Here is a 13,269-nt window from a genome sequence, read left to right as displayed (position 1 = left end):
TACAGTACTAGGTAACAAATAGTAACGCCCTACCGTTGACTGAGTCGTTCACTTTCCATCTCATGGACAGACTATAGGAGGTTCTGTATTTGTCCTCTTTTAATATGCTAGAACCCGTCTGGCACGCCAGGTTAGGGCGATTCCTGTGGGGATGAACAAATCCATATCTTTGTTGAGCTAGGTGGATGACCGAACTGGTTTTTCCACTATGGTAAAGTACTGGGGATTAGATAACTAAGCGCGTGACTGAGAGACGAACACCGGAATTTGTAGGAACATCGCCGACGTTGGTAGGACAAGCGCTGGCGCTCAACGCTTTTACATATCACGCTGGCGTTTGTAGCAAAAACGCCACCCGGTAGTTTTTTAAAATTCAAAATTCACTTTTTACCTCTATAAGTTACCATCAATATCAAACAATTCACTCACACCAAAATTCACTTCTCTTGAATTTTCTCTTCTAAAATCTATTTCTCAATGGCTGAAAAGGCGATCACACTTTTTTGCGACGCAAAACTTGAAGATGTTGTTTCTAAGATATGTGGGAGTTTTAAAAAGATTGAAAATTGTAAGAGGAAGTGCAAGTTTTTGAAGTTGCTCCAAGAAAATGTTCCGCTAAAAGTAAAAGAAAAGCTCCAGTTTCGAAAGTTAACAACAAAAAAGCTTCAGATATTTATGATGAAGTTGATCAGTGAGGAAAAAGGTAAGATACTCACCAATTCTTCATTGGATAATCCAGAATAGCTACGGTGAACCATCCACAAAACTTCCGTATAATGTTTGGCTTTCTTAGTGATGAATGCAATTCTTAGTTCTAGGCTCTTACTGTTTCTTACGGCTTCGTTCTGCGATGCTACAAAATGTCCCGATACTCTTTCCCAGAAATTGTCAGTGTTCATTGGTCTCATAATACGATGTAACCAACATCGAACAAGAGCAACATCTTCTTCCATTGTAAAGACCGGGAACGCCATTCGAGTGCAGTAACGATGTACTTGAGATGGACCATCTTTTAGAATTCTGAAACTTGCTTCGTAACGAAAAGATTTACTGTGAGCTTCCTCCCAATTATAAAGGGTTGTATGGATCACTTCATCTTCAGCTACACTACTGAACTTTTCTCGATCAATTTCCATTACCAGAACAATAAATGGCTTGACCGCAAGCCTAATAGATTGAAAACGAGCACGCGATCGACGAGCATCTCGGATTCCTGGGTTTCCCGTCAGTGAGACGAACATTGAAAAACGTTCTCCCAAAAAGAACCGTCATGAAAAATAACAACACCAGTGATTACCTTATGAAAAAAATATGCTTCACATATAGTTATATCCTCTTCTTCAGTAAACTTGGGACCACGATTTCTAACCAACATTTCTGAAGAGTTTTAGAAAAAAAAACAAGAAGAAGAAGATGTGATTTTGGAGATGGGAGGAATGAAATTTATAGGTCGAGAAAGAAGATCGAGTTGTTGGGAATTTAGCCGTTGGCGTTGGTAATACAACTGCGCACGACTTTCCTTTAAGCGCTCGTTTGAATTACCATAGGAGTTGGCGTTCTTTGGTAAAACTGCGCGACTTTACTAAAACCGCCCGTTTGAATTACCAACGCCTATTTTCTTGTTATAAATACAACACTAGGGGTGGCCTCTCAACCAAACCAACAGATTTCTTTCTCAACATCCACCATGTTTTCTAAAGGAAAAGAGAAGCAAATATTATGTGTCGAAACAAAAGAGGTTTGCCCATTATGTTTCATGGATAACCAAAGTCTTATGCAATTCCCTTGGATGTATTCAAAGTTTCCGCGGGAAGGTTGTTCACGCATCAGAATGGTGATTGAATCACAATCGGAAAAGCTTGGGTATTTGCAGTGTCAAGATCCCAATTGTTCAGAGGAACCACATATGCTAGATGATGCTATGAAGATTAAAAAGGAAGAAGAAGAAGAAGAAGAAAAGATTGCAACACTCTGCAAAAACTTCAAACTTAAATCCAAATTTAAGAAGGAGGTATTACACTGCTTTCCTTGTGGATATGGAGATCACATTGTCCACATAGAATCAGTGGATGATCAAAGCCCGATTGTAAGACTTTTATGCATTTGCGGACTTCTTATGAAGAAGACACACATGGTAGGCATTTCTGAGAATGTCCTAATTATTTTTTGGTGGAGTGGGCTGATTGAAGTTGAAACACAAATCGATTCACTGTGGTATTATATATGTTATTTAATTTGTTGTTTATTTTGTGTTATTACGATTATCTAAAACCATCAATATCAGAAGTAATTTAAATTTTTTCCTCGATTAAACATTGCACCATCAATTTCATAAATAAAAACATACTGCATTGAACAACCACATCATACATGAGAATAAAAGAAATACATTAAATTAAAACAACTACTACATAGGCGTCAATTCTCGGCGGGTGGTGGAATTCCTAGAGCGATGTAGGGATCATATTTGATGAGCACCCTAAGAATGTTGAAACATGCATGGAAGTCGAAAGGACGACTACAGTGAGATGCTGGCCACATCGCTAGAGTTCTGGGCAAAACTTCATGTTCGGCTTCACCGTTGACCTTATTTTTGTGATTCTCCATTAGTTGAGCGACGAATTCCGATACATTACACGAAATTACACTAAAACGATGCGCCAATCTGTGACAATCACGCCCATGAATGTTCATCGTTTCAGCGGAGAACATTTTAAAAACTTTCACCCAGAACGTCGATTGGGATACATTCCTACCGGTATCGGAAACATCTTGACTGTGAATAACGTAGGCTCTGCAAATAGCTAAATCCTCTTGTTGAGTGTATCTAACACCACGAACTCTGGGAGGCATTTTTGTAGACGATTTGAGAGTGAAGAACGTGTAGAATGTGTGAATTTGGAGTTGAAATGAGGAGTATTTATAGAACTCAAAAATTATAGTCGTTAGATCACAAAAGTTTCCAGCCGTCCAGATTCAGTCGTTGGCGCTTCTATGAAAATCGCGGTGCTGGAACTACAAGTTCTGACGCCCTAATCAAGAACGCGCGCTGCAAAGACCGGCGCCAGCGCTGTTGTTTCAACCGCGGGCGTTTGAGGCAAGATTGCCCGTCCTATCATCAAACACTCGCTACATCCTCCAACTCAATGAAAAAACCAACAAATTTGTTGGTTTGAACATCCATTTTTCATGTTTGTTGAGTCCATAGTGGGAGGAAAATGAACAAACTAGATGGTTTGTTCATTCCATAGGAAATGCTCTTAAGGTTAAGTCCTATGGGGTGCTAATTTAGCTGCTAGATTAGTAGTTCAGGTCAGCTAGGACTACCTCCTAAATCCTATGAGAATGCTAATCTAGCATGTAGATTAGCAGTCCACGCCAGCTAAGACTACCGTCCAGCGCTATTTGGTTCAGCGCAACTAATCTCAGCCGTCAGATCAGAAAATAAATCAATCTGCGCCGAACCATTCAGTGAAAAGGTAATTTTTAGTAGCGTTGAACCATTCAGCTCTATTATCTTGTTGCTAGTTCAGTTGCGAGCAAATGTTAGGAGCGAGAACTAGTGTTAACAAATAGACAATTTGAACCACTTTTTTGGCTAGATTAGCAGCCCAATTTAGCCCATATGACTTAGCCTAACCACGTGATCTTTTATCTTTACCTGATTACTACTAGTAATATCTTTTAGGGCCAAGGGCACTAATTTGCTAAGAAGTGTACGAATCTGTGTATTAAGTGTTTCGTCTCTTACTGATTTCAGTACATTCCCTGATAATTCAGTATCCCTATTAAAAATATGCTTTTTAGGGTGTATAAAATTATAGTGTCAATTAAATAATTTCTCCTAAATCTATCACGGTGATAAGACATGATTCATGATTGAAAATTCGCAGCGTAGACTACAGTGTAATCCCAAATTTACAAAACTTGTTTCATATTAGATCATCTTCTGCAACGCCATGTAGAGTCTAAATTGTGATCTAAAATTAATATCTTTGTAACACAAATTTTGCGTCATGATCTACCCATGGACAAAATATCCACACCAGAACCAAAGTTTTGTCCACCAGCTATAAACCGAAGCCCGTGGCGAAAAGCGATCTAGTGGTTATGGGGTTACATCCCCACCGGGATAAAAACGGCCCTACTCTGCTTTGTATTGTATCATCTCGGCCCTTATGTCAATTTTGTGCCTGAACGGTAGGTACAAGGATAAAAACGGCACTGCTGGCACGTGAATGATTTTTCTTACGGTTTTGTCATTCCAAACAGTAAAAGCATCGAGTTTATCGGATTTTCTTTGTGTAAAATCTTTTCATTTTTGCTTATGAAACTTGACCTTGTCGATTCATTTTCATCATCTAACATCAGTATATCTCCAAACCAGTCCTAATCTTCTCTTATCCGAATAGGAGGCTCTTAAAGTTCAATAGTTTAAACTATTTTGTAGAAACATTGATAGCTCAGTTGGTGTCAAGCTGGTGCTTACATAAATATAACCAACCGTAAGGTATAGCAAAAAATAGATGAAATGAACTTTCGAATTTCAATTGCAAAAACTGTGTAAGTTCAAAATTCGCCACTGGAAAGCATATTCTTCTGATCATACACATTTTTGAACAGATGTGTACAGACCTTTCAGATTTTAACATTTCTTTGCTCTCTTCTCTTCCTTCTCAACCCAGACACTTAATGGGATCACTTGATCGACCTGACCTGGTAATCGGCAACTTAGCAGGGCCATGTGTTGTCTGTTTTGAAGTTCATAGTAAAAGCTACTTACAAGTGAAAGAAATGAGCCAGTACTTACTTAGCCTTGAGGTTACAGTTAGAGACTTCAGAAAAGTTTAATGATACAAGCTCATTCAACTTTGAAAATTATCTTCATGAACTCGTAGACGAAGTAACTAATACCAGCCGACGGAAGAACCTGAAAGTGCAGCACATGATAAATTATTTACAATTATTCACACACACCCTACAGATACAAACTTCAACAAATAAAATGATCATACAATAAGAATGATGCATTTTCGAGTATGATTATAGTATGCATCGCATACAGAAGACTACATAACCATTGACATGTAAGCTACATGAAGGAGAGATGAAAAAAGCAATCTAATTGCACCAGAGTGGATTCAAAGAAAATTCACACAGCACACTTATGGTTGTGATACGTAGATAGTCCAAATATCTGTCAGCGAGTACAATTAGAATTTTCTAGTAGGAGACTTATCAATGGAGGTTCATTAGCCTTACTTGTAAACCATATGACGGGAATCACTAACATCTACAACAGTGACAGTTTAAATTAAGCATGCTCACTTGCCCTGTCCCGCTGAACTAATCAAAAGTTAGTGCACATAAAAACGACATCCCACTCCTTGTCATGGAGACGACGAAACCAAAAATATCTTATCAAGCTTCTAAAGTTGGATGCAGTTTAAAGTATTCTGGTTGAAAATGTATTTGTTAATCCAATTTATTACTAATTGCACCATAATCCTGCAGCGAACATCTGGTTGAACATAAATTTCAATTTCCTCCAGAAAAAGAAACCACTAATCTCAACCTTGGTAAAATGCATTCATTTTTATTTTTTATTACAATAAATAGTTTATTTGTCTAGTTTGAAATACCTGTAATAAGCTGGGGATTAGTCCTGCATAGAGAGCTGGAACGCCTCCTCGCTCTACTATCTTAGCACACGTTGCCAGAGGACTCAACCTTGTTGCCTTAACTTGCATTTGAAGTTGCCTTCTCACAACTTCAAATGGGTAAGTCGCAGCTTCAGCACAAGCACCAGAAATTGCCCCATACAGTAAGGTTCTAAAGGGACCCAACTCCAGCTGGTCGAAAGCATTCAGTTCCTGTCCTTGTTGATTCATGTACTTAGTTCTGTTTCTTCCTTCTGGTGAATGTAAGTAAGCTGACTTCAATATGTCATACACCCCATAAAAAACAGCACCGGCAGGTGCCATGCTGAGAATAGATGGTAGTAAGCCCTTGTACAGTGAAAAGAACCCTTCAGTTTGTAGCATGTGTCGGAAAGCACCAACAACACCACCCAAGGACTCGCCACCAGGTGCTACAAGCTTTGTTCGGATCTATTTATCAATTGGAGGGAGTGGTCAGTATCAAAGCACTCGCAAATTAGCAGGATACCCTTTAGAGAGGGTATGATGTCCATGACATGTATTGATGTATAAAAATAAAAGTTAACCATATGAAACTAAAGAAGAAACCTTAACTTATGGCCTAAGAGGCACACTTTTTTTTCTCTTCTACGCATTGAAATTTATAGCTTTTCATGGAGAAGGTACCACCCTAACCAAATCTATGCAGTGAGAAATGAGCTTAAAATCAAAGTCATAAGTGGTTGCATACTGTGTCCAATGGTAAGCAGAGTATGGTAGCAGTAATGCCAGCTGAAGCACCAGCCAGAAACCTCTCAACATTCGTGGTACTTTCGTTCCCAGACATTTTGAGCAGATTCTTTCTGTATGTATCATACGCATAGAAATTTATAGCTTTAAATGGGGCTGTACGAAGTATATTAACAAAATTTCCTTTCCAGAATCCTCTCAAGCCTTGATTTGCCGCAATTGTCTTAATGAGTTCAAAGAGATTCTTCTTCTCACCACGTAGTATGTATTCAAGCTTTAGTCTCTCAAGTGGAGCCACAAAGGTTCTGATACACCAACATTCAAAAAGATGTGAATCAATGAGAACTAACCAACACGCGAAAGAAGCCACAATCAGTATTTGTCCAATCTGACAAAACAGCATGAAAAAAACTTGTTCTACACCGGAACTAAAAACTATCTAAATTCCTCGGGCAAAATACCACAAACCAATACAAAACATTTGGCATTGTGCAATGCTTCTCTTCACCAGTTCACCTGACAAACCTTGAGATAGTTCTCAAACAATCTTCTACAATGGAATTCAAAAAACCTGAGTGTGCGCATAGACAATTGCATTCTCATTGTTCCCATACATATTCAGCAAGACATTTGAGCAGTAAAATTCACCCATCAATACAAAAATAACTTCTCTAGTTGAAATCCTAAATTACTGAATAAGCACCAAAACAATCTGAAATTCCTGCTTCAAAAAAAAAAAAAATCTAAAATTCCATCCATCTAAATAAAATACACTAATTCAGATCAAAACAGAAATAAAAAATGGTGAGAATCACAAACCTAGAAACCATGGCAGCAATTGCACCTGACCATAAATGCTTAGTAGTATTCATAGCACCTTTCTGTCTTGACCTAATTCTATTCTGTTGCTTCTGTTTCTGACTCTTCTCTACTGATTCCCCCTTCACATTCATCATCTTCTCCCCATTCTCCCGCTTCAATAAACTATTGGATGATTCCTCCACATACTCACTATTCCCACTACTTGACAAACTAACACTAAGAAAACCATTAATTCCCCTCTCTTTTCTCTCAAAAAATCCATTAGAAGAATTAGAAGCCAATTTTTTCAAAACCCTATTTGAATAAGAAGAAGAACATAAACAAGGATTTGAGCAATCAATTCTAGATGAAATGAAAGAAACAAAAGAAATTGGCACAGTTGATTCTAAAAACAATCCTCCTCCTGCTCCACCACCAACACCAGCAGCAGCAGGATTCTCAAAGGAATCAATCCTAAATCTTAACATTATCTCTAAAATTGTATTGAGAAATCAAAACTGGATTCTTAAATAGAATGTTATAGTGTAAAATTAGGGTAAGTTAATAATTGAAATGAGGGATTTGATTTGGATTTTTCCATTATAGCGAGTGAATAAGTTGAGTGCCGAACTGACAAAACTGATTTCACCACCATTATCAACCAACTGAGACCCGCCATATCAATTTCCTAGTTTTGTGGCTACGGATTGCCGTTGGATTGCCATTATTCTGTTTACTAAAGGCACTCTATCTAGGCGTGAGTGAAAAAAAGGCACACTTCATGGGCAGCAGTTGGAACTTGGAAATCTGGTTCTATGGGCTATGAGTCATGACTTCCAGCAGTCCATGGTTTTCCATACCATGTATGCACCCACAAGCCATCAAATTAGTTAAACCCCACTTGCACCCTTCGCTCCGTCCTTGAATCCGGGAATTGTAAAAGAAATAAAGCACCTCCTATCCAGTAATCTAGAATATTATATTTAACATGTAAAAAGATCAGGCAACAATGCAACTCGTGTAATAGCTAACAGAGCTAAAATCAAAAGAGCTACAACATCCCTAAAATATTAGGGATACTATGAGGCATGACGTTGTTAACATGAAGTTATGCAACGTTAATGAATGAATGAATGTTTTTTTTTTGTTTCAAAAAAAAAAAAATCCAAAAAATCATGAAATCGTTGAGAATCGAGAAATATTCGACACATGAAAATAAAGTTTAGCAATTGGCTTTGATTTTATCTACAAAAGATAGTCAACAAAAATGAATGAAGAGACTGATCTTGGTTTGATTTTGATGTTTGATCTCCATTTTAGTTTGTGCTTGATCTCGATCCAACTCATTTTTCGTGAATAAGATATTGAACTAACATAAATCCTAAACGAACCACCTCTTTAAACTCCTCTAACACCTCTTATGATTACATTTTTTAGGTCGGGTCCATGCCATTTAGTTTGGACCGAGCGCTTCCTACAAGGGTCCCTTATTTCGGGAATATTTAGAGGATATGTCTGTTTTGGAATGGTTTTTCCTTCGGTTCATATTGTTGGGAAAATTGGCACCCCGAGCGCAGCGGAAAGAAGGATCACAAAGGGCAATTGGTGATTTGAACCAAACACGAGAGAAATAACAAGAAATGGACAGAAGATAAAACTAGCAGACCACCACAACACAAGATATACATGGTTCATCTTTATAGGCTACATCCACGTCCAACACCACTAGAAAAACTTCCGTTAACATCAAAGACCATTACATGATCTTTCCGCAACCCAATACAAGACCTAAAGAGTTAACAAGACATACCCGAGAACACCATCGAATAAACCATAGAAACCAATTCTCTAACCATTCCTCGAACTAGCCTCATGTCTTCTCTTCTACACCTTTATAGTTGCTAGTAATTGAGGAGAAACATGGAAACACTAGAAACTTGGTTTAGGGCAAAGCTCCAAACCCTAAACACTAGACACCAAAATCCTCTCTCTACAAGTTTTTCTCTCACAACGATATTGACCTTCACGGTAGCACTCGATCCTCCGTAAAAAAGAGACCAAAATCCTAAGAATAAGGATTTGCCACTCTTCTAGGTTGTATTCTATCAACACCTCTAATTATAATACTTTATATAGAGAAACTAACTTGGATCTCAAGTTTCTAAATTTTAGGAACAAGTTTATGCAAGGTAGAGTTTAACCAAAACTCCAACTCTTAACCACCGGCCAAATCCCATGCATATAAAAGCACCGTAGAATTATTAGTGAGAAATAACAAGATTTGGCTCTCAAAAGTTAGAGCTTGTTGTGTGTGATGAAAAAAATGAAGTGAATATTGAGAAACATTAATTTCTTTGCTGGATTGAGTAATGACTGGATTACATTAGTGGAAGATTGCAAAAAAAAATTGACTTCCTTTTATAAAGTCTTGATACGTTTTAAAGGTCGGAAGACATTATCATGTAGATTTTAAATTCTAACAGCAAGCAACTTACTTGTGAATTGCCAATAGAGCGACCATGATAAGGTATGATCTTACCATGAGACTTATATGTTTAATTCATGAGCATGAGTTCTATGTTTTAACACTTGTATATAAATAGTTTGAGATTTTATCTTTGAGCATAATAATAACACTGATAGTAGTTAAACCTTGAAAGGATAGTGGTCGAGGTTTGTGTAACTGAATTCGTACTTGCAGGATATTAATAGCTGGAGATATTAAGGAAAACTAAAAACAATACGAGGTTAACTTTTTAAACACAAGCTTTGGATCCTAAAGATGATCTCTGATTTGATTTGTAGAATCCATTAAAGTTTTCTCTTAACAGAAAAAACATTACCACTTGTTTGTTTCGAGTAAGATATTCTAGCGATTAAATACAATATAAAGAACTAAGAAGAAACAAGAAACAATTCGACAAACAAAAGATTTCACTAATTCTTTGGAAAAACTCTTAAAATAGTGTTTACCACACACGAGCTAGTCACTCAAATTTCTCTAACAGTAAGAACACTAGATGCTCTTTTCTTCTCTCACAAATGGATATTTGTAGACTCTCTCAGAAGAAGATATTTATAACTCTAACCCTACGGGTCTTTTTATAGATCATACAAACTTGTCTCCCAAGAACTTCCTAGGTTATATTTCTACCTAAATTAAATAAACGACTCAACTTGGAAACCGCATAACTTGGGAAACACCCCAAGTAATGTTTCTGACCCGTTCTTGAAGATTCCGGAACTTAACGGGACAAAACCTAACAATTGCCACCTTATGTGACATGAACAAAACCAGCAACTTTTTTCTTACTTCTTCACTTCGACGTGCGAAAACCTTCTTTTGTCTCACCCTTATTCAAGGGAAGCCCTCCCATAAGGGCCCTCAATTATCTAGGTTGATAATTAAGCCACATCCAAAGAGGACATAGTCCCTGACACCTTCCATTGAGTTATCTTGAACTTTCGTCTCCTTGTTGCATCATCACCACCGGAACATATATTTCTTAAACTTCAAGCACCACCACATACAACTCTTCCATGTAATCTATACAAGTTCCCGCCCCGTCTTGCCATCAAGATTACATCATTGCCATGATATACACTCATTACTCTATCTTTAGTAAAGTATCTCATTCCAAGTGAATATAATCTAGGTAAACTAATTAGATTCACTTCATCTCTGGCACATGTCTAACATTTGTGATTGTTCGAACTGAGCCATCAAAAAATTCAAGGCGAACTCCATGAACCATCAATCTATAGTCGTTCCCCATGTAGAGAAACCCGCTGCAATTTCATAATTGTTTATAATGAAAGATTGTTGCAAACATGCACAGCGACGCCACAATCTAATACCCATCCTCCATAAATTTTAAGATTTGCAGGCGTCAGTAGGACGTCTTCACGATCACAGTCTTCCGATAGCATTGCTAAGGCTGCAGTATCTTTAGGCAAGTTAGCCAAAACTTTCCCAAAACCTTCCTTCTTCCTAGGATAATTTATAGCACAATGCCCTGGCTGATCACACTTGCAGCAATCACCTTTGAAAACTGTTCGCTATCCTTTGTTGCTACCAACTCTCTTTCCATAAGCTACAAACGCATCTTCAGAAGTATTACTAACCCGATATCTCTTTCGCATCATCTCCTCCGCAGATTTCCAACTGCTTCCCATGAAGTGTGCCTCTTTTTCCCTTGCGCATAGATAAAGTGCCTTTAATAAACAGAATAACGACAATCCAACGGAAATCCGTTGCCACAAAACGAGGAAATCGATAAGAGTCTGACTCATGACTTCGAGATGTCCATGGTTCCTGATCTAAACCTAGAAACCACAGATAGCTTAAACTCTATTTATGATGCAACCTCTTATGTACATTGGATGAAGTGGTAATTATATACATGCCCCTTGTTTTGATGGGCTTCAAAAATATGCTTATCACACAATAAATATACCCCTCTCCATATATAAGCCTATCACGGGTCCATTAACATTCTTTTTGTTTCCATATTTATCCTTTATCTTTCAATAAGGTTTTAAAGAAAATTGTTTATTTATTTTCATTTTTTCAGTTCTAAACTTCTTTCTCCTTCTATCCCGAGAACAACCACCACCATCACCATCGATTCTCTATCTTTTTTCGCAGCAGTTATGAAATCTATGAGAGAAAGATATTTTATTGAGAGAGAAATGAAGTAACTATGATGATGGCGATGGTGTCTCTAGCGCTGACGACGGTGGAGGAGGTATGATGTTTCATTTTAGGTTCCAGTGATTTTTTAAAATTGATTTCGTGTTTGTATATGATTTGATTTAGATTGAATATGTCTTTTATTTCGATTTGATTTATTGATCTCGAGAGTATTGGATAATCTCTATCTTTAAGTTTTAGGTTTTGATTTCTGAAAATTTTAGAGTTGGAAAAGTAATGATGATGATGGTGGTGATGCTGGCGGTGGTGGAGGAGGGATGATTTGTTGTTGTATTCACACATCAAAATGCAACTTACATCAATTTCTAAATTGTCTATGGAGATAAAATGGGTCTTTCTCTTATTTAAGGTTTTGTTGGTGGTGTTTGGGTGTTGTAACGTGATTTTTATTGTTGTCGTGCTGAGGGTGGAATGATGAAATTAACGGTAGAAAATGGTGGTTTTGGTTATTGTGGTGATGGTGGTGGTGGAGAATGAGTGTGACTGGTGGTTGGGAGACGTCTACAGGGATTGTATTCTTGTTCAATTCAAAGAAATTTAAAAAAGGTGTGTAATGTTATATAGATTGCATTCTTGTTAAGGGTGTGGGTTTGATTTCTTATATAAATATGTTGATTTTTTTTTGTATGCAGTTAGATTCTTCATTTCTCCTTTTTTATGCCTTTCATGTTCACCGAATCTAGGACTCTCGTATTAAGGCAAACTTCCATCCTTGGTGGATCATTTTGATGTTTTTTCGTTGATATTTTGTTTCATGGACGATGGACTTCAGTTTTATGGGATCAACTATTGTTGTTGATCCAATAAATGGGATCAACTCCTGTTGTTGACAACACTTTTTATGGGATCAACTATTGATACCTATTGTTGACAACATTTCCTTGGATTAGTATAGTCATGCTTTTAAATCATGTTTGTTAAAAAAAATAGTTCAATTTCTTGCTGGTTTGTGTTTGTGTAGTGTTATTCGAGTAATGGTAGTGTTGGTGTTGTTGGATTTTTATAGTTGTAAAGTTATTCAAATGTTGAATTTGTGGTGCAATTGTAGCATGACTGACTCCGCGTCAGATGATGCGTGTTCGACTCACACCAAGTTCACTCATTCGTATATGTCATTTTTTTTTTGTCAAACTTTAGTTGTTGCAGGATAAAGAGGGTTTGTTGCAGGCTAAAAATGGTTGTTGCAGGGATTTTTGATTCACTGCTCTAGCACGAAAGGGATTGATGTGTTTAAGTTGATTCACTACAGTTTTTTTTTTTTGCATCTTTTTTAGGTTTCATACTAGTTGGATGTTTCTTTTCTTTTTTATGTTTTTTGGTTTGGAATTGTTTTGTTTATAATGACATACATTCTGATTTATTTTT

The 13,269-nt window shown here is 37.2% G+C and overlaps 1 protein-coding gene across 3 annotated transcripts; it reads right to left on the bottom strand.

Annotated features, from left to right (window-relative positions):
- Positions 1-4,523: 4,523 nt before the first annotated feature.
- Positions 4,524-7,833, bottom strand: LOC113336147 (probable mitochondrial adenine nucleotide transporter BTL3). 3 transcript variants are annotated; one of them, XR_003353633.1, is made up of 5 exons: positions 7,209-7,833; positions 6,391-6,694; positions 5,643-6,110; positions 4,811-4,930; positions 4,524-4,716 (listed from the first exon to the last, which is right to left on the bottom strand). XR_003353633.1 is itself a non-coding variant. In XM_026582137.1 (4 exons), the coding sequence occupies exons 1-4, from the start codon at positions 7,676-7,678 to the stop codon at positions 4,862-4,864; spliced, it is 1,311 nt and encodes a 436-aa protein (XP_026437922.1). In that variant the 5' UTR covers positions 7,679-7,833; the 3' UTR covers positions 4,524-4,861. The 3 variants fall into 3 exon arrangements, 1 of the variants encoding a protein (XP_026437922.1); XR_003353634.1 differs by having other exon boundaries at positions 4,524-4,711; XM_026582137.1 differs by having other exon boundaries at positions 4,524-4,930.
- Between the last annotated feature and the right edge of the window lie 5,436 nt (positions 7,834-13,269).

The sequence above is a fragment of the Papaver somniferum genome, unplaced genomic scaffold (assembly GCF_003573695.1).
Source record: "Papaver somniferum cultivar HN1 unplaced genomic scaffold, ASM357369v1 unplaced-scaffold_150, whole genome shotgun sequence".
Taxonomy (NCBI): Eukaryota; Viridiplantae; Streptophyta; class Magnoliopsida; order Ranunculales; family Papaveraceae; genus Papaver; species Papaver somniferum.
This window is presented reverse-complemented; position numbering and strand designations above follow the sequence as displayed.

Excerpts from the sequence above, each read along its gene's own strand:
- LOC113336147 (XM_026582137.1), bottom strand. The coding sequence starts at position 7,678 with ATGTTAAGATTTAGGATTGATTCCTTTGAGAATCCTGCTGCTGCTGGT. Across the intron at positions 6,695-7,208 it reads ATTGCTGCCATGGTTTCTAG|AACCTTTGTGGCTCCACTTG; the intron begins GTTTGTGATTCT and ends TTGGTGTATCAG. Across the intron at positions 6,111-6,390 it reads TCTGCTTACCATTGGACACA|ATCCGAACAAAGCTTGTAGC; the intron begins GTATGCAACCAC and ends ATTGATAAATAG.